Source organism: Sinocyclocheilus anshuiensis, unplaced genomic scaffold, assembly GCF_001515605.1.
Source record: "Sinocyclocheilus anshuiensis isolate Anshui unplaced genomic scaffold, SAMN03320099.WGS_v1.1 scaffold536, whole genome shotgun sequence".
NCBI classification, from domain to species: Eukaryota; Metazoa; Chordata; class Actinopteri; order Cypriniformes; family Cyprinidae; genus Sinocyclocheilus; species Sinocyclocheilus anshuiensis.
This window is the reverse complement of record NW_015557179.1, coordinates 645,333-670,202: the sequence shown is the minus strand read 5'-3', so window position 1 is coordinate 670,202 and position 24,870 is coordinate 645,333. Positions and strand designations below refer to the sequence as shown.

General features: G+C 36.3%; 4 protein-coding genes across 4 annotated transcripts in view; 3 read left to right on the top strand and 1 right to left on the bottom strand.

Annotated features, from left to right (window-relative positions):
- The window catches only part of LOC107678496 (eukaryotic translation initiation factor 4E-like), a 6,871-nt gene extending 4,219 nt beyond the window's left edge, over positions 1-2,652 (top strand). Inside the window, exon 7 of the mRNA XM_016473776.1 lies at positions 1,469-2,652. Coding sequence (XP_016329262.1) covers positions 1,469-1,583 — 115 coding nt within the window. The 3' untranslated portion in view covers positions 1,584-2,652. The remainder of the gene's footprint in view (positions 1-1,468) is intronic.
- A 684-nt stretch (positions 2,653-3,336) lies between these two features.
- LOC107678589 (transmembrane protein 150A-like) lies at positions 3,337-11,551 on the bottom strand. Its single transcript, XM_016473918.1, has 7 exons — positions 11,342-11,551; positions 10,066-10,113; positions 9,915-9,986; positions 9,758-9,825; positions 9,473-9,603; positions 6,621-6,798; positions 3,337-5,202 (listed from the first exon to the last, which is right to left on the bottom strand). Exons 1-7 carry the CDS (start codon positions 11,404-11,406, stop codon positions 5,015-5,017), a joined length of 750 nt encoding a protein of 249 aa, XP_016329404.1. The 5' UTR covers positions 11,407-11,551; the 3' UTR covers positions 3,337-5,014.
- Positions 11,552-12,646: 1,095 nt separating this feature from the next.
- Positions 12,647-15,339, top strand: LOC107678512 (NFU1 iron-sulfur cluster scaffold homolog, mitochondrial-like). The gene is made up of 8 exons (XM_016473786.1): positions 12,647-12,802; positions 13,057-13,145; positions 13,287-13,422; positions 13,520-13,586; positions 13,668-13,779; positions 13,876-13,939; positions 14,464-14,638; positions 14,739-15,339. The coding sequence occupies exons 1-8, from the start codon at positions 12,747-12,749 to the stop codon at positions 14,808-14,810; spliced, it is 771 nt and encodes a 256-aa protein (XP_016329272.1). The 5' UTR covers positions 12,647-12,746; the 3' UTR covers positions 14,811-15,339.
- An 834-nt stretch (positions 15,340-16,173) lies between these two features.
- LOC107678563 (cell division cycle and apoptosis regulator protein 1-like) overlaps positions 16,174-24,870 on the top strand; it is a 31,244-nt gene continuing 22,547 nt past the window's right edge. Inside the window, exons 1-10 of the mRNA XM_016473866.1 lie at positions 16,174-16,251; positions 17,342-17,499; positions 17,747-17,919; positions 19,157-19,276; positions 20,248-20,280; positions 20,438-20,634; positions 20,728-20,854; positions 23,625-23,817; positions 23,906-24,047; positions 24,197-24,352. Coding sequence (XP_016329352.1) covers positions 17,388-17,499; positions 17,747-17,919; positions 19,157-19,276; positions 20,248-20,280; positions 20,438-20,634; positions 20,728-20,854; positions 23,625-23,817; positions 23,906-24,047; positions 24,197-24,352 — 1,253 coding nt within the window. The 5' untranslated portion in view covers positions 16,174-16,251; positions 17,342-17,387. The remainder of the gene's footprint in view (positions 16,252-17,341; positions 17,500-17,746; positions 17,920-19,156; positions 19,277-20,247; positions 20,281-20,437; positions 20,635-20,727; positions 20,855-23,624; positions 23,818-23,905; positions 24,048-24,196; positions 24,353-24,870) is intronic.

Genomic DNA, 24,870 nt, shown 5'->3' with positions numbered 1-24,870 from the left:
TTTTAATATATTTTAAAATGTAATTTATTCCTGTGATTTCAAAGCTGAGTTTTCATGATACTTCAAAAATCATTGATATGGTGCTCAAGAAACATTTCTTATTATTATCATAATTGAAAACAGTTGTGATGCTTAATATTTTTGTGGTAACTATGATACATTTTTCAGAATTCTTTGATGAAGAGAAAGTTTGAATAAAATATAAATCTTTTGAAACATTGTAAATAGGGATGTTCATTTTAACCGGTTAACCGTTAACCGACCGTAAGAATTTTGACCGATTAATACAATCAGTTTTTTTTTTTTTCCAGTAATTTATAAAAATATTTAAAAAGGTTTGCTGCATGGTTAAAATATGCTACGCGTATAAAAATATGTGTTTTTTTTTAGAGAAAAGTCGCATGTAAGTCACATTTTATTATATTTCATTCAGAAATGGGCCTAATGCCGAAATGTTTACAAACATTATAAAAAACACTGTAAACATAGCTAGGCTATTTTAGTTCCCCTCACTCCACAACAAATCCTTTCAGTTAACAGTATTTAGAAAAGAACAAGAATTTAAAATATAAGAAGCTATAGCAATATAAACGACAAGCCTAAACTAATTCATTTAGGCCAAAACGAAACTGAAACCAACGTTGGGTCTCTCATTCGACACAAAATCAAATGTTTCCGTATTCACGATGTATTTGTATGGCTAAATATTATATGTAGTCTACTTCACTCGCGTTCCAATATCCACGTAAAACAAAATGTTTTTCATAACATCACGGCGGTACGGTGATAACACTTAACGGCACAGATTTTACTACATATTTAAACTGAGCAGTGTGTTTTTTTTCATATGTTTGACTGACTGTCTTATTATGATAATGAACAGGCTGCATTGTCAAGGTAGCAATGCTTAACTGTGTGTGCGCATGCGGCGCCGGCGCAATCACTTGAATTCTTTCCTTCTAACAGTGGAAGAAACTACTCCTTTTAGTCATAAAGATAATCGGAATTGTAAAAGGTTTGCCTTTATTTGTGTACATTCACAATAAAAACAAATCTTTGTGCTTTTGTAAAATAAGCCTAAAGAAAAATAGGATGCCGCTTTCTGCCGTCTGTTTCCTTTCGCGCAGCACAAAAAAGAACCGATACTCTGCATACTAGGCTACTTGTTGCACAGTTTTTTTTATTTTCTTAATTTATTAAAGTAAAAATATATTTCTCGAACAGGCCTATTTATTCTTTTTATATATATATATATATGAACATCCCTAATTATAAATGTCTTTACTGTCATGTTTGATCAATTTAATGCATCCTTTTTGAATAAAAAGTGTCAATTTCTTTAAAAAGAAAAAATCAATTCCAACCTGAGATGTGTGTTCAGCTGATGTTTGATGTAAATATGCTGATATCTAGCAGTTTTTGTACTGATGCCTTCATTTTGACAGTGAAATCTGTTCTTCCCCTTTAGGCAACAGTACAAAGAGCGTTTGAGTATCCCAATCAAAACCCTCATCGGATACCAGTCACATGACGACACCTCTAGCAAAAGTGGCTCTACAACAAAGAACATGTACTCAGTTTGAAGAAAACTAATTTCAGCTCATTGTAGGTTTATCAAATTTCAAATTTGCATCACATTAATACTTTTGAGTTGTCGGCTACTGTAGTGTCCTTCCTTTTTAAGAAAAGAAAAAAAAAAGTCTATGTAAAAAAAATATGTAAACGTAGTGCTCTCCAGCCTGAAATAATACAGCACCGTTGCTGTGTGGATCAGGGGACGTCTGCTTGTTTAGACCTGAGAGAGGACCGCATCAGCTAAAGCTATATGAGATGAGCTAGATGTTACTGATATCATTTTAGTCATTTGGGAGAGTTTAAAGGACTAATCGAGACTTACCTAGCTGAAGAGGTACTAGGGCTTAGATAAGAGACGTGCCGTTCTTTGCTTTAACCACTCTTTCTCTCACGCGTCACATCATGAAGTGTTTCTCACCATCAGACGAACAAATAAACCCACAACTTAATCCACATGAACATTTTAAGGGTCCAAACTGTTTTAACATGCTTTGTTTGGAGGTGTTTGGCATGAGAAGTGATTGCAGAGGCTCCTGCAGACTGACTTATCTTAAAGGTTTGTAAAGGATTACTTTCGGTCGCGCTCCAAGTTTGGAATTTGGAGGAGTGGTCATTTATTGTTTCAGCTATGCTGGAATTGTGGCATCCTGCTTGTAGACCTATCTAACAGTTGTGCTTCTCCCCTTCATCTATTTATGATATGCATTATAATTTAACTATGTAGTGAGAGGGACACCATGAAAATCAAGCTCCCGTTTTCTTGCAGTTATCTTTTGAAGTTCTTAGCAATGTGGACTACTGCTTGCTGTTTATCCTTTTTCTTTTGGTTTGTTTGAATCGCCCCCCCCAGTGTATTCAGTGAATACCTGGACATACATGCTTTTAGGTTTGCTACCACCTTTCCCCTCATTAATACTGTAGACATTTTCTAGTTTGCCCCACTCTTTTGGATCAGAGAAAGAAGAGAGGATGTTCATTGTGAATTTACTTTGCTCATAATGTATCTTTATTATCTGTGATTCCAGGATGTATATTACCTTATTTCCAAGTAAAGGTTATGTGCTTTGCATTAACATTTGAATTTTTTTTCCTGAATCTTTATTCTCTTGACTCAAACCTATCTGAAATTTAAACAATTGTGTTATGTATTGTCATCTGCACAAATAAGTTTTTGTACAGGCACTTGACGAGACACCACTCAGGTAAACTAATAGGGTTCTGCAGGTACGATGTGTTTTTGTAGGCCAAACCATAAGTTTGCATCACCCAGGTTTTCTTGATTAAAAAGCCACTAGGATTTTTCCATTGGCTTTTGGATTATTGCAGAAAATGAACTCTTGAGGCCAATAAAAGTTTACAAATCTTAAATTAATTAAAAACATTTTTTTTAATAAAAATACTTTTTGATTATCAAGGTAATCATCACAAATGAACAGCTTTTATCAATTCCAAAGCCTAAATGCAGTCACCAGGAGTAAAAAGCTGACATTATGCTATGAACAAACTACACCCTGGTTGCACAACATTAAGATGATTATCACTAAGCTTCAGACAACTCTTTCAGTCTTTATATATATATATATATATATAAGTTAGAGTAGTTTACAGGAGCACTATTATAAATGCAACGACTGTGAAAGCCAACTAATGAGATGAATTTTCCTGTTCAGAGTGATGACGTTTAATGTCCCTGACAACGCCTTTTGTCTTATTTAGCCTCGTTTTAGCAACCCCCTACAAAACACACACAGCAGTCACAAATTGGGTTTTTCTGATATATTTTATGTCATAGAATATAAAGTGAAAATACCTTGAGCTTGTGTTTACCACACACCCTAGACTTTGGGACAACAGAAGTTTAAGTGCAAAAATGCTAACAGGTTTCCAGGTTTTAGGACTCATTTCTTTCAGAACTCCATTGAACACTACTTCATTCTTTAGCACAGGTGCAAAGTCCTCAGCTGCAACAGTGTCTTTGTCTTACAGCAGTGTGTACATAACCTTTCCAAACAAATTCACTCCTCCACCTTGACTTTGAAAGTTGCCGTTAGAATGAGCTTTCCTGTATCTCACCTCCCTGCTCTGGAAGTTTCTTTGTAATTCTAAGTCATGCAGTATTTGAGATTGTATAGTTACCATAAAGTAGACTGTAAGTTAATGTACGTCATATTATTTGGTTGTGAAAACAATTTTGAGTCTTCATGGCCAATACATAGTTGCAGACTACATTATTTAATAATAAAAATGGCAATAAGGGAACTATGTTTTAGATGATTACCCCATTAAACCTGACCTGTTAAATAAAGTGTTAACAGAAAAACAACCATAGAGTTGGAGCTTCGCCTGCCCAAGTGAATTACTGCATACAAGAGTGGTTTTCTTAGTTAAACACAATGGGTGTGTCAGAATTAAACAGAACAGGTGTTTCAAGTGCTAGTCCTTCCATTGAATTATTGTACAGTGCTTCTGACTTTAATGTGTGTGTGTGTGTGGTAAGATCCAGCTGGCCATTATGTTGTGAAACCATTCAAATTCCAGTTAATCTTTCTATTATAGGTATTTGTCAATTGGAGGTTTATCTCTAGATTCTTTTAAGCAGCATTACAACATTAAACACAACTGTGCTTTGAAAAACAACTGAATTTCAGCAGTCAAATTAATTCATACATGCTGATTCATGCAAACTTACCCTGTAAAGTCTGTTTGTAGGCTTGTCATAACTGCATCTCAACATCCAAAACTCATAATGCTGAGTACTTATATGTACAACTATAAATAGCAACAAACTTTGATACAGAGGCTAAATACACGGGCTCTTTATTGCTGGACCACTTAGCTATGGTCCTCCTAATTTCACCCTAGAGTCTCTGAATTGAAGTTCTGACAATGATAAGGGATAATGGAAAATAATTGAATTTGAGATAAACCTGCGACTGCCACTGTGTTATTCTTACCTTTTTCTACATAGACCTTGTGACACTTTAATTTTTGACAAATACACATTTCCTGCCAGCAGTTGATTTCCACATTATCAAGGGTACTGAGTGATTAGATTAAAGTGTGAGGTAAACTGAACATTTAAGCAGCATGCCCCAACTGAGTTACTCTTTCTCACAGGAAATCTAGATCTGAGGTCAAATATTGCATTTGTAAGGTATTTTTGTAAGTAAATATGCTTGGGAAGAGACTAAGAAGTTCAAAGTGCCTGTTGCTCCACTCTGAGAAAAATCAAGAGTATCCTGCTCCAGAGTAAATCCAGTGCTTACAATCTCGCTCGGAAGTATGTACATTATATGGCAACTTCAGAAGTATGTGCAATCCCTCTACATGTTTCCTGAGTAGATCTTCTGTTTGAATGAGGTTACATTTAAAATGTCTTACATTATGAACCCATAATGGAAAAAACTATGAAAACTAGAGTTCTGAAGGATTTTCCACATTAAGACAAAATGAGAGGTTTCTCTTCTTCTTTCTTTGCTAAAAGCACCGAAAGCATTGACGAGGAGAAAAAGTAGAACTCCACGGAGTAGCTGAGTTCATAGAGCTCCAGATTGACACACAGAAACCATTCAAACACAGCAGAGATGTGCTTGTAGAAGTAATCCTCCTGGACGAAGAAGATGCCATCTGATGAAAAAAGAGTTATGGAGAAAAACATCTGTGATTTCAATAGCTTTTTAATCATGTCAAACGGATAGTTCATCATTGACTCACGTAGTTCCAAACCTTTATGACTGTGGAACATAGAAGGTATTTTGAAGAATGTTGTTAAAATAAAAGACTTATTTTAAATTGTAATCATTTTTGCTATTAGTTTTTACTCTATTTTTAAGACTTTAAAGGAGACATATTATGACCCTTTTTACAATATGTAATATAAGTCTCTGGTGTCCCCAGAATGTGTCTCTGAAGTTCCAGCTCAAAATACCCCACAGATCATTTATTATATAATTTTGAAAATGCCTATTTTGAGTGGAAGCAGAAACACCTGTTTTTTGTGCCTTTCTCTTTAAATGCAAATGAGCTGCTGCTTCCCGCCCCCTTTTCCAGAATAGAGCTGCCATTACAGCTCATACCTGCTAAAAACATCTGTCTTGGTTCTGATTATCATGTTTATCGTGCTAAGATCATGCGTTTTAAACCATATTAGTTTAAAACCAGTTAAACTCTGCGGACACGGGTCCAAAATGACGTTAAAAATGTTTATGCTTTTCATTAAATAAATCGATAAATGCACTGCTCTCTGTCTCCTCTGAGGCTGGGACTCTAAATAGTGTTCTGTGCAGCCAAAGACAGAACATTAGCATTAGAGCTGCTACACCGTAACTTGTCGCTTGTGAAATCAAAATGACGGCGCCGTGGGTGGAAACCACTGATCTATATATTCTCTATTATAGATCAGTGGTGGAAACCATAGACTGTAGGTGGAAACTTACAGATTAAGGGGCGGTAATATTATAATGAGATCCCTTTGCAACGTCACTAGGGGAGCAAAATCAGACGCGCTCATTTTTCAGACGCTTGCAGAAAAAGGCTTACCAAAACAAAGTGACTGGGTTAAACTTTTTCACGTTTCCTTGGTTGGTAGATGCACAGGGGATTATAGCACTTGGAAAAGAAAAACCTGAAAAAGTCAGATTTTCATGATATGTCACCATGATATGGCAACTTCTTTTTAAAACATTTTAAAAAATCTTACCAATCCCAGATTTTTGAATGGTAGTGTACTGTTTTGAACTTTTTAAACCTATTTTATATAATGTTTTCCCAAATGAGTTGCTGCTTTATTTCTATTAAATAATTGCCGCTTGGTTTGATGTTTTGATATACTGTATAATGCAATAACATACATTTTAAAGTGTTTCTTAAGTGTCCAAATACTTGTCAGGGCCGGTGTATATCTGAAAAGACACCTGTAGGTACTCTTACTTTTCACCTCTTGCTTAACTTAGGATTTTTCTAAGCATAGACATACTGAACCATAATTAATAAAAAAAATAGCATTTCCATGCATAAAGCAAAATATTTTGAACATAAAAGGATACAGAGAATGGTGGCAGAAATCTGGATAAATGAGGAGATGATGCGTAGTGGATAGAGAACCTGTTCACATCCCGTCAGCATACATTTACTAGTGAGGGACGTCAGGATGGTCATGTACAGACACACAAACAAAAAGCTCACAGCAGCACCCAGGTAATGCAGTAACACCAGCTCTGCTGGCTGCAAGAAAACACAGGAAACAATATCTATTCATATCTATTTGGTTATTTCACAACACATTCTTAAAAGCAAAGATTCCAAAAGGTGAGTTTCACAGTGATGCCATAGAAGAAACATTTTGGGTTCCCCAAATAACCTTTCAGTGGACAGTTCTTAAAAGAGCCATTTTTTAATTAATGTGAAAAACATTTTAAAAATCTAAAGAATGTTTGTCAATGTAAAGAATCCAGAAAGTTTCCAAGAATGTTAAATGTTCTTCATGGAGCTATAAATGTCAGAACAGAAAGTAAAAGAGAATGTGTCCATTAATTCTGTTTCAGACAAGGAAACATGACTGTGGAATTACAAGTTTGTGATGTGGTGGTATAATAAAAATATAATTAAATATATTGTAACGTGTAAAAAAAAAAAAAAGTTAATCAGTTTGAAAAGTTTATCAAATAAAGTTGTCATTAAAGCTAAATGTGCATAAGATCATCCATGTTCGTCATATTTACACAAAGTATGCCTACAAGAAACAGTCTACCAAGCATGCAAAGAGTTTGATTTATGGCTCCACCTATTATTGACTTCACATGAATGTTGTCGTACAACCTGTTATCTTATAAAATACATAGTTAAAGGGTTAGTTCACCCCAAAATGAAAATTCTGTCATTAATTACTCTCCCTCATGTTGTTCCAAACCCGTAAGACCTCCGTTCATCTTCAGAGCACGAATTAAGATATTTTTGATGAAATGTGAGAGCTCTCAGACCCTGCATAGACAGCAACGCAACTGTAAGACATCGGTAAAACAGTCCATGTGACATCAGTGGCTCAACTTCAGTTTTGCGAAGCTACGAGAATACTTTTTGAGCGCAAAGAAAACAAAAATAACATAATTTATTTAACAATTCATCTCCCGCGAGTTACGTCTTCTGCTATTTTGGAGAGTACCCAAGAACGTAATCGACTTAATCAGCGTTGTTTGTTCGGAGGAGAAAGCGCACGCATGAACGTAATCTGAGTAATCAGCGTTGTTTATGCTTAGGGGAAAGTGTGCGTATGTGTTGTGATACTCTAAAATGGCGGAAGACGATGCAGTCTATGCAGGGTCTGAGAGCTCTCATATTTCATCAAAAATATCTTAATTTGTGTTCCGAAGATGAACGAACGTCTTACGGGTTTGGAATGACATGAGGGTGAGTAATTAATGACAGAATTTTCATTTTTGGGTGAACTATCCCTTTAAGGACCTTTATTTTTGTCTGTTTTTTCAGAGTGAGGTCACTGAAAGTAAGGAAAATGCTAGACTGTTTTGTTAAAGGGATAGTTCACCCAAAAATGAAAATTACCCCATGATTTACTCACCCTCAAGCCATCCTAGGTGTATATGACTCTCTCGTGAACGTGTGTACGAGTCCGACAGTTAGCGGAAGCTAGAGATTAAGGTTTATAAAGTTGTAAATATGGATATTTTTCTTACACAAACGCATCGCGTCGCTTCAGAAGGCCTTTATTAACCCCCCGGAGCCGTGTGGACTTCTTTTATAATGGATGGGTGCAATTTTTTGGACTTCAGATTTTGGGCTACCATCCACTCCCATTATAAAGCATGGATTAGCCTGGACATTATTTAATATAACTCCGATTGTATTCGTCTGAAAGAAGAAAGTCATATACACCTAGGATGGCTTGAGGGTGAGTAAATCATGGGGTAATTTCCATTTTTGGGTGAACTATCCCTTTAAGGCCATGTCACCTGAGATCCCTTCAATAAAGTAATCGTTCACCCAAATATGAAAAATTGCTGAAAATGTACTCACCCTTCAGCCACTTAAGAAATAGATCAGTTTGTTTGTTAATTGGAACGGATTTGAAGAAATGTAGCATTACATCACTTTCTCACCAATGGATCCTCTGCAGTGAATGGGTGCCGTCAGAATGAGAGTCCAAACAGCTGATAAAACCATCAATACAATAAATCAATAATCCAGTCAATTAACATCCTGTGATGTGAAGTGTGTGTTTGTATTAAACAAATCCATTATTAAGGTGTTTTAACTTTAAACGGTCATTTCTGGCCAAAATTAGATTCCATAATCCAAAATAACACTTCCTCAAGTGAAAAAGTGAATCCACTGTTGTCCTCTTACATCAAAATCCACCAACATGTTTATTTAGAACTGTTTTGGATTGTTTTCACTTGCAAACGGTGCTGATCTGTGCATGTTTCTCTTCTGATTCAGATGAGATGTCTTTTTCTCTGGAGAAAACAGTATTACGGAGAGAGGACTTTTAGAATTTTAGGAGCTAGAGGGTTTGAAGTTGATGGATTTGTTTCTTACAAACATGCAGCTTTTTGCTTCACAAAACAATAACTGATGGACTGGAGTCGTGTGGATTATTATGATGTTTTTATCAGCTGTTTGGACTCTTGTTCTGACGGCACCCATTCACTGCAGAGGATCCACTGGTGAGCAAGTGATGTAATGCTAAATTTCTCCAAATCTGTTCTGATGAGAAACAAACTCATCTTTATCTTGAATGGCCTGGGTGTGAGTAAAATTTCAGCTAATTTTAATTTCTGGGTGAACTGTTCCTTTAAGAATTTTTGTAGTGATTTGTCAGCACTTATACTATCCATAAGCAACAAGTGAAATTAGTTAATGATATCATCTCTTCTGTACTTACATTGCAGTTTCCTGCCATGAATGCACCCACAGACACCACACAGCCTAAAATCATTGCAATCTTACTGAGAAGAGAATGAACACTGTTCCTGTCCAGGATGTGTGCATGATGGAAAACGCAAAAAATCAGAACTGTGGAGATAAAGATAAGATAAGATGTATTACACAGATTTTCTATGCAAACCACAATACAATGCACTACCATGAGTGATAAAAATGTAATTTAACTAAATGCATTTGTCAAGACGCAGATGTGCAAAATAATATGAAAGTCATATATGCTCACACAAAAATGAACCAGCATTGATTGTTGCTGTGAAAAGGGAGTTTTCTGGAAAGTTTGCTCCACTTGTGCTGCAAAATAAGCAGAAAATGCCTTTCATTCCTTTGGATTATGAAGTGGAAAATAACAGGTGTTTCAGGGGTTAATGTGTTATACAGACCTTACAGTGGGGACATTATCCAGGGTGCAGCAAATCCCGGTTTCATTTGGGTGACATGAGTTTCTGTATTCCCTGTTAAAACAATGTTATAATGAAACATGCATAACAGAATGAAAACATTAAGCAATGCTGGGTGGACTCATTACTTTACCAGTTATTAAGTGAGCAGACATGGTTGAAACTTAATGCAAGTCCGTATCTGTAAAGACAAGAGAACCCTTTACAACATAATTTAAAAAAAGTCACTTTTAGTTGTTTACAGTGGCATATATTACACTGGTCTGCATCATATTTTCTGAATGAAATCCAATACTTGATACTTACTAAATTTGCAGTGCTGATTCCAAAATAGTGCTCTAGCACTTTACACTTTCTCACAAAATATGATGTGCATTTCAGAACCTAAATATTTGACATTTGACTGCTTTTGTTATTTTGATAAGTGCATTGAAGCTGATACATACAGTATATATGAAAAAATCTTCATTCTTATTTTGTGAGAAAAAAAAAAAACTGTACATGACGGAAAGTTTTTATTGATATTTTAACTCCGCATAATCACATTAGGTAATACCAGGCCTTTGTTTGCAAATCAGCAGATTTTTTTTTTTTTTAAATGTAGGGCTGTGTTATATTACTTTTTGCCAAGACCAAATGAAAAATAAAAAAAAAACTTAAATCAGACCCCAAATAGTACAAATGTTTTGCTGTGGTAGTAGCATGTTTTGTTGTTTCTGTACTCATTCTGTTCAGCCAGTGTTCAGTAGAGATGCATCAGGATTGTTTAATAAGTAACCCGGAACCTGTTTATTGAGCATGACTCAGAAATTGATGAGCGTTTAACAATGTATGTGAATATTTGTCTTAGATCAGACTCCCCTTCCAGATAACAGAAAAGACCAGCCTTGACTTGTCTTTGAGTTTTTCTGATCCTGAATTTGGTTACTGCGTTTAAAGTATGTGCCTTGACGCTTATGACATCAACACTGAAATTACTTGTTTCTTGTTTTTGCTTTGTTGTTAAGCTGGTTATGCAACACTCATTTACACGTCAGCATCAATGTCATAATGTAGATATTAATAAATTATGACTGAAACATTGTAAATTATGATTAAAACTATGCCTGTCTATCTCTCTGTATATATGTATATATGTGTATATGTATATATATATGTGTATATGTGTATATATGTGTATATGTATATATATGTGTATATGTGTGTATATGATCTATCTATCTATCTAGTATTCTCAGCAATGGTGAAGAGATACTGTATAAGAAGTAATAATAGTGATGCACAAATTTTAATAGTAATAAAAGACTGCGACAAACATTTCTATCAGAGTTTTAGTTGACTTTGAGAACCATAAATTTGTAATATGTAACATAAATTGAGAGAAATGGCAAAGAATCTTGTCAACTCACACTGTCCAACACCCGATGAATGAGACGGCACACAGAACAATTGGTAAGATAACCCAAACAGCCATGTTTCTTCGAGAGAGTTGGTTCAAGAATAAAGTAAAGTGCTGATAATCTCAGAAGTGATCCTTCCACGGAGGTCTTGAAAAATTGACTGACATATTAGCCCCTCAAAAACACGTCAACACGTCCTTTAGCATCTTTTGCTTTTCTGCTGACCTTACCGGTTTACTGTCTCTTCTACCAGATGAGCTACATTCTTACTTAAATACGCAAAGGAAGCTTTGAGACATGCCACCACATCCAGCCACTCCTCTATGGTAATCACCTTCTTTAAGACAAGAAAATATAACAGCCACAAGGCAACTTAGGTTGAGTCAACTCAGTCTTGTCCCATTGTTTACTTATGGTCTTACTCATAGTTGTCCTGAGAGCATGTTAGTTTAGAGCAGTGGTTCTCAGACTTTTCAGGCCAAATCAGAACATCTAAGTGTCACCGAGTCACGACAATGATCCTTCTCAGTTTTTAAGCATTAGACAAATATACTTTGAATGAAATGGGACTGTGAACAACATACACATATTACAATAATTTGATTGATATCAGTAAATAAATCATACTGCTGTAAAGGCCTCATCAGTCCTTTGATTGGCCCTTTTGCAGGTCTGGGAAAAGACCCAAGAGTAGCATCTAAAACATGTGCCTACTTTAAAATAACATTTAGAAAGTGTTGCAATGTAATGTAGCCTAATACAAAAGGTTAACATGCTTCATGAATTATATCATTACATTATATAAATGTAGTCTCGCAGTTCTACAACTTAATATTGAATACATGTTAGAATCTCATTTGAGACATCCTGCATATGCATTTGTCACAAAAAGCCATAGTCTAAAATGTATACAGGACTTTTATGAACACAAAAGGAAATGTAAGACAGAATGTGAGCGACTGACAGGCTGACTATTCATTACATTGCATCTGGGGTTTTTTTTCATAGGCCTACATGAGGTGAATCCTGGAACTCATTCTGTCTAATATCTCTCTAACATCTCCTTTTGTGTTATGCAAAAGAGAAATTAGACATAGTTTAATTAATCATGGGTGTGAGTAAAATTTCACTTTAGGGCAATGGTAATTTTGTCGTTTTAATTTTGAGGTAACATTTGGGAAACTATCCCTTTAAGAAGGGCGCTACGCCTCTTTCTATATTGACATCACGTCAGGTGCAATGCAGTTGTTTTGCCGTAATTCACTCTGATTTCTTACGCATTTTGCCACATATTTGTATAAGCACTAATATTTTTTTTAATTACACACAATATTCATTTAACATACACACAGTCGTATTTTTCAGCAGGAGAATTATTGTCCGCTTTGGGGTCCTAAATGTCAAAACAATCGAAATGGCGGCGTCTGTAAGATGGAGTCTGTTGCGCTTCATGCGGTCACTTCATTTGAGGTTGGAAATGACATACTGCATCTTTTAAAGTATTCAAATCCAAGATTTGAAGTGTATTGTTGCATAATATAATGTCAAGTGACGATTGTGCTGGTTTACTATAGTAACCATAGTTTCCACCAAAATACTACAGTAAAACGATTACCTTGGTATTAACTTCAGCTGTCATAAAAGTATATATATGTATGTATTGATGTCTCTTTTTTGCCTTTACAGTGTGTGTAGAGACTGTAATCTTGTATGTTCTGTCTTAGATTGCCTGTAAATGACAGAAATCAGTGCTATTCAATGTGGGCTGCCCACAGAATACAGTCTCAACAGTATGAATGCAAACCATTCTCAGGTCAGGCATTTTATTTTTAACTTATATCCTCTTTATTCCATAACAGATCGCTTTTGATGAATTCAAGTTTGTAATGTTGTTGGAATTTAATACTTCAAAGCCCTGTAATCTTACTGAGGTTTTGTTTTGTTTTTTTTGCAGTGCGAAACCTTTCCGTTTTAACTCAAGACACACCAAACCCCAGAAGTCTAAAGTTTCTTCCCGGTAAACCTGTGCTGGGGATGGGGACTCGAGATTTCCCAGCATCAAACTCAGCAGAGGGTTCCCCTTTAGCCAGGTGAGATTCATTGTAAAAGTATAGAGTCCTTTTGCAAGTAGTGATTTGAATGTAATCTTGCTGTGTATTAAATACATTTGTTATAATCATCCAACAGGGATCTTTTCCAAATTGAAGGCATAAAAAGTGTCTTTTATGGCCCAGATTTCATCACATTGACTAAGGTAGCGTTCGGCAATAAAGTTTATTTTGATTGCTAGTCTGTTTGAATGCTGCATTAACATTTAACATGTAACTTATTAAAGACAGACGATGATGTTGAATGGACAGACATTAAGCGACATGCGATTGAGGTCATTACTAAGTTCTTTGAGAGTGGAGAGGCCATCACAACGGGAGCAACACACGCTGAGAGCAGTGAGCGAAACACTGACTATACATTAACACAGACTGACTAAATACATTTTAATGCATTGTATTTAAAATTGTTATCTTTATTTCTTTACTCTTCAGGTGTTACAGAAGATGATGATGAAATTGTCTTAATGATAAAGGAACTTTTAGACACACGGATCAGGTATGTTTATATTGTTTTGATGCAACATATACTACGGTTTAAACGTTTGTGGTCGGTACGTTTTATTTTTTTGAATACTTATTGAGCAAGGATTCATTAAATTGATCCAAAGTGATATTAAAGACATTTATAGTGTTTTACAAAAGAAATAATTTCAAATAAATGCTGTTTACACATCACGTGACACTGAAGACTAGAGCAATGATGCTGAAAATTCAGCTTTGCCATCACAGGAATAAATTACATTGTAAAATATATTAAAATATAAAATAGTTATCGTTAAAATAGTTCAATTTTCATTCAAAAAACTGTATTGAAATCACGCTTAATCTTTATTATTTAATTTTGCCACTTAAATAATTATTAATTTAGAATTGTAGAATGTCAATACTAGCCACTAGCATGAAAAGCTTTTAGCAAAAATTACTGCATACGTGGCCAGGACATTTAAATTAGTAGCTAGTTATGTATTGAAGGTTTTTAGATGACCAGCAGAGCTCAATGCTGTGTCTGCTTTCCTTAAGACCCACGGTTCAGGAGGATGGTGGCGACGTCATATTCAAAGGCTTTGAGGATGGCACAGTGAAGCTGAAGCTGGTTGGCTCCTGCACAGGCTGTCCCAGCTCCACAGTTACCCTAAAAAATGGCATCCAGAACATGCTGCAGTTTTATATACCCGAGGTGGACAAGGTAGAACAGGTAAGTTATTCATGAGAACATCTTTGCATATTTTAACTACAGTGATCATGAATTTCATTATTCATTATTGTGTGTTTTTTTATTTTTTTTATTTATTAAGGTCGAGGATGAAGTGGATGAGATCAACATGAAGGTGTTTACAGAACTGGACAAGAAACTGCAAGACTCATAGCATGAGATCCAGCTCTGCTGTACACATAATTCAATTTGCTATTGTTGTGTCATACTTCTAGTGGGATTCACACACTCCATAAGGATGCTGTATATTTAAGTTGCAGAATCTAGAAGATAGCGTAATATTTAACCAAGCTCAATGTTGTAAGTTGTTCTGTTTCTAATATAACAGTGCAATATTGTGATTGCAAGTGCACTCACTGAGTTACAAGGATTCTTAACAGGTTTGTTACTTGTCTGACAGAAAAGATTAAATTGAAGACGGTTGCTTTTAATTACAATGCTTATTGAACACTGCGATTTCACCTAGACGTCTGGTGAGTGCAGTAATTAAGTTGGAGTTCTTTTATAGCATGAATACAATGCTGTGATCCTGATACATTCTTAAACCTGAAATGAGCACTTGAAGATCTTCCACAGCTCTAAGAGTCCTTGAGAATGCGGTCAGTTGTGAAAGTCTGTATTCATGATCTTCTACAGCTGCCATCCAGCAGTTCTGGAGGAGGACCTATAATGAAATAAAACAGTTGTGTATAAATTAGTCATTGTCTTGGTGTAGATATTTCTCCTACTGTTTACCACTTTTCTTTGAATGTATATTTTTCTGCATTTTGTTTTTTTTTATAAGCTTCTGTTTTTACTCTTGTTTTCCCTTTCAGCATAAAAACGTCAGCATGTTTATGAACCAGCCTGTTTCACTAATTACTCCAGAATGTGAGATTTGAATATCTAATATACGTATGCCCAGAAACAGTCTTTTAGAAGCACTTATGGCATTAAATCATTGTGGGATATGAGCATTACACATGTAGATGGTGTAATTTTGAAACTAATTCTTAAAATGCTAATTTGCTTTTATGGACAGCAATATTTATTTAGTTAGTGTGTGTTTTACTTTACAAAAACAATTGGAATGTTGTGCAGTTTCAGTATAGAAATAATTTTAGAAACTTAAAACCTAAGAATTAAACTTTCAGAGGACATTTAAAAAGACTTGCTTGTTTACTACATAGTTGGAAAATCCTAATATTATTTTTTATTTCACTTTGCAACACAGCATAATGAGAAATAAATAATAAAAAGAGTGTTAATTTATGAAAGCAATGGGCATAAACAGTCTACAGTTCCAGCTTGTCTAAAAACACAATTTATTCTCTAGGATTTCATATAAGGAGCCTTATGAATTTTGATCGAAGAAAACATGATTTTTAAATAAAATGATTGAGTAATAATAATATGACTAATAATAATATTAATAAAAACAACGATTCAGTTATATATGTAGGATTGTTTGGATTTACTTTTTCTTCTTCTTCGTTGTCTTATGTCATCCGCTCCTGGATCAGCTTTGCGCTGATGAGCTTCAAGCGAACTGCGCATGCGCGACGCGTCGTCCAGACTTCAGTGTTTCTCTACCGGTGAATAAGAGCGGACGGACGGTAAGCAGCGACAACAACAGCTAGCTTGCATGCTTACATATTGACCGAAGTTTTGTTATATTATTAATGCTTCGTCATGCACTTGATTGTGTGTTATTCTGCGCACATTGTATACACTTTATAGGTGTAAAGGAGACTAGTAAGTGCACGGCCAGAACACTAGACAGTGTGCTCATGCGAGGGCCCGTATCAGACTGCTGAAAAACAAAACACTGCAGTCAGCACAGTTGTGCTGTACATACTACCACTGAGACTGCTGTTTAGTTTAAGTAAATACGCTTCATAGTGGTTGAGAGACCTAATACAAGGTTTTAAATGGTTTGGTCTGTGTTGTGTTGCTGCGTTAGCTGCTTAGCTTGCTGCATTGAGAATACGTTGGTGTGCTAAGCTAGTGCAGATAAAAGATTGCATAGTAAAAGTAATTATTTGGGTCTTCAAACAAAGGTCACGAAGAAGTTAATGTTTCGTTTTCGCTGTTGATCTGGACTTAAACGGAGTTTTAAAGCGGGAAGGGGGTCTAAAAAGTCTGCTGGTGTTCTGGAGCTGACAGATGGCATTGGCTGTGTTTCAAAATCTAGTGAGCTCCCTAACTAGGCAGCAGGTCCGATTGTGTTCAGTCAGATGAGGGAATATTTAAATTAAATTAACAATCTTGCAAACACAGCTCTCAGTTATCTGTAAATGAAACAAATCTTCTTCACAGATTTTTAATTTAGTTTTAGTTAGTCTTTATAATAACCTAAATGTGTTAACTATTAAAAAAACATTCGAATAATTGGAAGCTTGATTATTTTAAGCTATTACCAGCCCCACTTTCTGTTTCAGAAAGTTTAAAAACAAGCGTCTTACTGCAGCAGTAGCAGTAATAAAATATCATATAGTTGATGTATGACTGAGGGCCTTTTGATTGTTGTCTTGGGCAATAGGGGCCTTAAAGATCAAAACCATTGACTTTGTGATTATCAGTAGTGTTGTCTTGGCGAGCAGCCACTGAAACAGACACTATATTTCAGTTCCTGTCCATCCAGTTTTATGCTTGTAATGTTTAGAGCTTGCAGTTTTAGTAAGTAAGTGATTATTGTCCTCGCAGGAAATAATCTGCCACCTGATCCAGCGGAAAACGTGAGCAGGTCTCCATGGCCCAGTTCGGGGGTCAGAAGAACCCTCCGTGGGCGGCCCAGTTTGCCGCAACAGCAGTTTCACAGCCCGGCCACTCAGGACAGTCACTGGACCTGAACAGTTTACACTGTAAGTCATCATAAATCAGTAAATACTTGAATTATTGGCACCGTGTTATTTTCGCTTTCAATTACAAATTACTGAATGTTAGTCTAAACATGCATTCATAATCTCTAGCTTTATCTTATTTGTGAAGGTCAAAGCTCAAGATGATTTTGTTTGGGTTTCACTGAGTGGTCAAAGTTTGCTTGTGTTCGTTTGAATGTTGTTGACAGCAGTTGCATTGTCCTTACAATCTCACACATTTCTCCCATAGCTTTAGGAGTACAGCAGCCATCCCTCTTGGGAGCGTCTCCTATGTACACTCAGCAGTCGGCTTTAGCGGCAGCCTCCCTCAACACACAGTCAGCTGCCAACTATCAGCTCTCTCAGCAGACCGCAGCGCTCCAGCAACAGGCCGCAGCAGCCGCTGCCGCTGCATTACAGCAGGTGAAGACCTGGCTGTGATCCATCACCGTAATGCAGCTGGAGTAAATGCACAATTAAGCCTTTGGCTATGTTTGCAATAGCATACTAACATGCTGGATGTGTCATTTATGCAGTATCCTGCAGCATATAGTATGTATACTGTGAATAGTATGCAATTATCCCTAATTTCTAGCGAATAACAATCAGCATTTTCATTTTTAGTGTCATGAAAGCATTTATTTGGGAAAACTAAGTGGTATAGTAAAGGGCTGCATGATTTTGGGAAAATAGTTTTTTTGACGAAAATCTAATTGCGATTTTTCTGATAACAATTGTGTTTGCAATTTAAAATGCGGGAAAAAAAAATTCCACGTTTTCTGTGCTTGTTTGCAGGACTGCACAATTTAGCCAAACTTTTTTTATTTATATATCAATAAGGATAAATAATAATAAGTATTATTATTATTACAAGCAAACTAAATATTATTATTATTAAATAAAATATAAACATAAACTATATGTTTATTTCATAAGCATACTAAATAACAACAAAGTATATTACTATTCTAAAATTTCATCGTAAAATAAAAGAGTATTTAGGAAAATAATACTATTCATAATAATACATTTATTTTATATTACAACCTTAAAATTACAATAATAATATTTATGGCCGTCGTAATGTCTTCATTTTCAAACGTTAAACCATCAAACTTCTATTTTGATGGGAAAACCACAGGGAGACCTTAATGCTTCTCTTAGATTGTTAAGCACTTCTCATTACAAGTATGGGAAGATGGTTGAGAAATGCTGCATTCCCAAATGCACGTTAAACCCAAACTCAGAGCAGATGCAGAGATAGAGTTTGTGCGGAACAGCATTTACTGTGAACCAAGACACTCACAATACCACGCTTCACTATTAAAAGATGCAGCACATATATTGATTTAATTAAATCTCAGCCTTTGATATCTGACAATCGCAATAAGCCATATCGCAATTTCAGTTTTATTTCAATTAATCGTGCAGCTCTAGCACAGAACCTATTATTTTCCAAAAATAGTAGTAGTTATATAGTGTGCGCTCTGCACCTAACCTAATCTCATTCTGTTCACTGCAATGCACAAAGTGCTTTCTCCATCAGTCTGAATTGTACTCATATGCATTTCTAGCATGCTCACTGTAGGAGTGCTGTAACCTGAGCCCTTCCCCCAGCCTGCAGTGAGCAGTCTTGAGTCACTGGTGTGTTTTATTTTAGTCGCAGATCAATTCAGCCCTGCAGCAGTATCAGCAGCAGCAACAACAACAACAGCAGCCGCCTCAAGCCCCCCCACCACAACCTCCACATCAACAAACTCTTTACAATGTCCCACATCAGGTACATGTGTTGGCTCTCATCCACACCTCCTCTTTTACTTTGCCTCATAGCTTTTCTGAAGCCCTAGTTTTATCATAAAGTTTTTCTGTATTGTTTGTTGTGATTTCTTGTGCGTACCACGAGGTCTTGGGTCTCTTTAGATACAAGCGCCTGTCAGGTTCATAAATGTATACATCATGGCAGATGAACTAAAAGGGCAGCAGTCAGCACAGTGGTTACTCTAAAGAGGGCAAGTGCTGCAGTGCCTGTCTGCATTATTTAACTATCAGGACTCACTTCCAGTCTAGATGTGGTTGGTTCTGAATGTGAATTCAAGCATGGATTGATTTTTCAGTTCATACTTTTCGAACCTGGGCTGTCATCATTTAATTGTGGTTGGAAAAAAAGCTGCTGGGGTCAGTAAGATTTTTTTTTATTAAAGGAATGCATAAAAATTGATCAAATGTGACAGTAAAGACATTGATAATGTTACTGAAGATTTCTATTTTAAATAAAAGCTGTCCTTTTGAACTTTTTATTAATCAAAGAATTCTGAAAAAAAAAAATCTGTCATGGTTTCCACAAATATATTAAGCAGAACAACTGATTCTAAACATTGATAATAATAAGAAATATTATTTTATTATTTCAAGTTTCTTGAGCAGAAAATCAGCATAGTAAAATGATTTGTGAAAGATGATGCCTTTAGAGGAATAAATAAAATATATTAATATAATTTAAAAACTATTTATTATTTTTGATAGAAATAAATGCAGCCTTGGTGAGCATAAGAGACTTAAAAAAAATCTATACCGACCCCAAATTTTCGAAAGGTATATTGTAGTAATTGAAGCTTATATTTATATAGTTAACATGTAAAAAATGTCTATATTTTGGATTTTATATAAATAAAATATATTTATATGTTAACAGTTTTTTCCTTATAGTTAATGTGTAATGTTTTCTTTTGTGTTATTCTTTATTTCTCACAGCTTTCACAACCCCAACAAGCCCTGCTATCACAGGTACACTGTGTTTCCAAATTCTGAATATGCATCACATATTTTTCTTGCAAAGCACATGTTACTATGTTTAAATGTGTAAAACGAAGCAAGAGATCCCTTAACATTGCCAGATATGAAGAGTTTATGTTCTAACAGTGGTGCTGTGTGTATTTTGCAGCCCGCTGTTGCCTTGCCCACCAGCCTGAGCCTGTCAAACCCGCAGCAGACGGCACAGATAACCGTATCCTACCCGACCCCGCGCTCCAGCCACCAACAGCAGACTCAACCCCAAAAGCAGCGTGTTTTCACCGGGGTCGTCAGCAAGCTACACGATACTTTCGGCTTTGTTGATGAGGATGTCTTCTTCCAGCTCAGGTGCATTATATTGTAAATGTGCAATTGTACTTAAGAGCTTTCAAGGTCAGGTGTGTAACTTCTGGCTGTGTGTGTGTTTTTTTTTTTTTGTAGTGCAGTTAAGGGGAAAACACCCCAAGTCGGCGATCGTGTTCTGGTGGAAGCTGTCTACAATCCTAACATGCCTTTCAAATGGAATGCCCAGCGCATCCAGACGTTACCTCAGCTGCCCAACCAAACGGTAAGCAAACCCACGTGGTCTGAATGGATCCCTGGCAGATACAGTCTGATATGGTTCTGCCTTCACAGTGTGTCATGATGCTGCTGTTGATTCCTGTGTTCTTAATCTCCATGTAGCACCAGCCGCCTCAGCCCTTACCTCAGGTTTCCCCACAGCTGTCCAGCTTTTACTCTGTAGTTTAGAAAATATTAATCAAATATAACAAGAACAGCTGTCTAATTTTAACTCAGAGTTAAACTGTGTAAGAACAAATTCAGCTTGATAATGTTAGATAACTTTGATAGAAATGTATGTAATAGATTACAATCAACCAAAAATTAGACGGCTGTTAGTATGACAGTATTTACACAACTATCAATACTTAGTCTGGCAGCCCTTAGCCTTAATGACAGCCTGTAGTCTCCCCCAGACTCGGGTCTGAATAATTTTTGGTCCCCTGTATGAAGAAATTTTGGGTAAGAGCTGCTCCATTGCAGTGGCTTAGTACTGTAATCACGCGCTTTGCTGTAATAATGCAGGGAACCACTCGTTATGCATCTCCTAACTGTGACATTTTCAGAAATAGAAGTCGCCGAGTACGAATACAGGAGCTCAGTATCGGGCCCGATACCGATACGTGCATCCCTAGTTTCTTTCCTTCCACCCAAGACAAGTCTCTGTTGAAGCTTTTTCACCCTTCCCTGTATTACAGCTCACAGCTTGCGTGTTGGATTTGTAATTAAACATATTTTTTGCAATCCATAGATTCCATCTTTAGCTAATCAGCATCTGCTGTGTTATTAATGCACTTTGTCTTGGGGGGGGATGCTGTAGTCATATTTGTTTTGTTTTTGTTTTATTTTATTCTTATTTTTGTAATTACCCAAACTAATTATTTTTATTCAAAAATTTCAGTAGTCCAAATACCAGTGAAGTTTTACCTTTTATAATGATTCTTAATGCTAATTACAAATTACAAATCGTCACTGTGTGGGAAGATTTGCATAACGCTGCCCAAATGTTTACTCAAAGAAAGAAGGCGTAACTTTGATTCTCGTTGTAGTATTGTTGTTGCCGCCGCCGCCATGTCATGGAGACACTGTGTGTAAGCCAAACTACTTTGTTTGGTCTTCCAAAAGAGGACACAACTAGAAATCAGTGGTTAAGTTTTATTTACAACACTGTTCCAGAACAGTTCAACCCAAATATTTGAGTGTGTGCAGCGCATTTTACGGAGGAAAGTTTCCTGAACCTGGTAAGGGGCTTAACATTTCTGTCACACACTTGAGGTATTCGGCCAATCACAACGCACTAGATAGCTGGCCAATCAGAGCACACCGCATTTGTCAGAACGATGAGCTTTGTAAAAATCAATGCGTTTCAGAAAGACGGGGCATAGAGGAGCAACAATAATGTACAGTATGTGGAAAATAATGTGTTTTGAGACTTAAACCGCGTAAACACATTGCATTACACCAAATACACAAAATAATGTTCTTATTAGCAATGTCATATGACCCCTTTAATGTAAATAATTAAAAAAAATTAAATAATGTCATGTGGGTGCAATTTTTTTCTTTGAGTTTTTATAAAATAAAGAACGAAGACTGGTATTGTTACTACTTCTGTTTTTGTATTTATTTACTTTTTTTTTTTTTACCTGATAATGAATTACCTGTACCTTTGACATCTGTACACCTGGACACAAATGCCACACTGAGAAGGTGCATGATGAAAAAGCAAATGCAAACTGTGGTCTGTTTTGTTTTATGTAACAAACAATACTTGTGAGACATTGTCTCCTTTGGAAATGGCCATTATACTTTTTATACTTTTTTTTTTTTTTTTAAAGAAAGTGCCTTTTGTGCTTTTTTCCCCCCAAAACAAGACTTTCTTGAAGAACAAGAAAATCTATTGTGTCTTTTAACAGGGGCCAAAACCAGCAAATGGTAATAGCAGTGCTTCTACTTCCTACTTCCTGTCTCCAGCTATTTCTAACCATTTATTTTCCTTTCACTGGGTTTAGTGCTCCTTGATTACTCATTTAGGCACATTTTCCTACCATCCTATAAAACAGGTTACCTAAACATTATGTACTGGATTAATGTTATTTATTTAAAGGCTTGTTTTATAGCTCCTAGTTGAAAGCTGTCGTAATCATTTTGATGTGTTGAATCAATGTGCAGTAATATGTTTGTGTTTTCTTTTGATAGATGTTGACTTGTCTGAAGTAGAGCTAGGTGATGTTAATTTAATATATAATTTTTATTGTGTCAAAGGTTTCACCTTATCGAACCTTATCGTTCAAAGGTTTGTGGTTGGTAAGATTTTTTAAATGGTTTTGAAAAACGTCTCTTATGTTCACCATTTATTTGATTAAAATTACAGTAAAAACAATACTATTGTGAAATATTATTACAATTATAGATAACTCTTTTGTATTTTAATTTTAAAATGTAAGTTATTCCATGGAAAAGCTGAATTTTCAGGATTCTTTGATGAATAGAAAGTTCAAATAAATTATTTTAAAAGAACAGAATTTTTTGGAACATTTATAAATGTAATATTTGATCAATTTAATGCATGCTTGCTGAAAATAAGAATTCATTTCATTCATAAACAGTAGTATAAATTCAATTAATTTTCAAAAAAGTGTCAGTGTGGTTGAAATTTACTACCTTTATATGGGGGGCGGGGGATATTTCTTCAAAATTATTTGAAGTTGTGATTTTGCACTATAAAATTGGCAGTTGTACATACTAGCAAACCCAACTCTTTTGTTCTTTTTCAGAACCAGCCGCCAGGCCCAAACATGATGAAACCAGGTCCCACCATGCTGCAGTCTCTACCCCCGTCCACCACGTTCAGTGTCCCGGCCCAGGGACCTCCTCCGTCTCTTCTGCAGGCCCAGCTCTCAGCTGCCTCTATGGCCCCACTGCTGCAGAATCCCCCACAGCCCCTGCTACCCCAGCCTCCCCCTAAAGGTACATCAACCCCTCCACCATTCAAAGAGTCACACTTTTACAGAATCAAATCTGATCTCCCATCTCTCTCTCTCTCTGCCATGTGTAGACTCTGTGTTCTCAGGGGGTTTGCTGCAGCCGCCAGCGCGGATGATGCCTCAGCCGCAACAGGTGAGGCGTGTGGACCCCTCACCCCGCTTCCCCAGCCGCAGTGACCGACCAGAACTTATCCTGAGGAAAGATGACCGCAGGTTAGCGCTCATGCATACACCTGACTTTCTCAGGAGTAATTGAGTAGAATTGCTTCAGTAGTTTGGTCTGAAGTACAACCAAAAAATGGATATTGTGAATCTTTATTTGCTGTACGTGCTCATGCTTTATTTTGCCTGTGTTTGTGTAGTCGGGAAAGAGATAGAGAGCGAAGGAGATCAAGAGAACGTTCACCCACACGGAAGCGTTCTAGAGACCGGTCTCCTCGCAGAGAACGTTCTCCAAGACGGCCACGCAGAGTCGTCCCAAGATATACTGTGCAGTTCTCCAAATTCTCTCTCGATGGGTAAGTTAGGGTGTATTCACACCAGGAAAGTCCGCTAGTTCACTTGCTTTGGTCCGGACCAAATACAATGTTGATTTTTTTTAGTTTGGTGTGGTTCGCTTTCACACTGCCCTTTTTTTTTCAAGTGAACCAGAAATTGTAAACAAAACCACACGTGTGCATCCATTCATTGGACAGAAATTCTCAAGCAGGGAAAAACAGGAAGTGCAAAAACAGGCTAATCATGGAGATATTTCGTAGTGCAATTTTTATTCTTTTAATGATTTGGGGTTATCAGATACTAACGCAATATGAAGAAACTTATGAGCATCATATGAGACAATGTCATATGATGTTGTAATTACGACTTGCCGAAAATAAAATCTACAGATATAAAATACTTAAAGCATATCACAATGTTAGTTTAAACATTTAACCTAGATAAATGTGCACTATTAGGTGCATATCCAATCGTTTGTGCGGAGAGTGGAAGCTGAAGCGCGCTTCAGGACATCAGTGGAAAAAATTAAATACGCCAT

What these genes read in the sequence shown, in the direction of transcription:
- LOC107678512 (XM_016473786.1), top strand. Translation starts at nt 12,747, where the DNA reads ATGGCGGCGTCTGTAAGATGGAGTCTGTTGCGCTTCATGCGGTCACTT. An exon ending in ATGCGGTCACTTCATTTGAG is followed by an intron (nt 12,803 to 13,056) that starts GTTGGAAATGAC and finishes GTTCTGTCTTAG; the next exon opens with ATTGCCTGTAAATGACAGAA. An exon ending in AGCAACACACGCTGAGAGCA is followed by an intron (nt 13,780 to 13,875) that starts GTGAGCGAAACA and finishes TTTACTCTTCAG; the next exon opens with GTGTTACAGAAGATGATGAT.
- LOC107678589 (XM_016473918.1), bottom strand. Translation starts at nt 11,406, where the DNA reads ATGGCTGTTTGGGTTATCTTACCAATTGTTCTGTGTGCCGTCTCATTC. An exon ending in GTCTGCTCACTTAATAACTG is followed by an intron (nt 9,987 to 10,065) that starts GTAAAGTAATGA and finishes TTGTTTTAACAG; the next exon opens with GGAATACAGAAACTCATGTC. An exon ending in GATAATGTCCCCACTGTAAG is followed by an intron (nt 9,826 to 9,914) that starts GTCTGTATAACA and finishes CTTATTTTGCAG; the next exon opens with CACAAGTGGAGCAAACTTTC.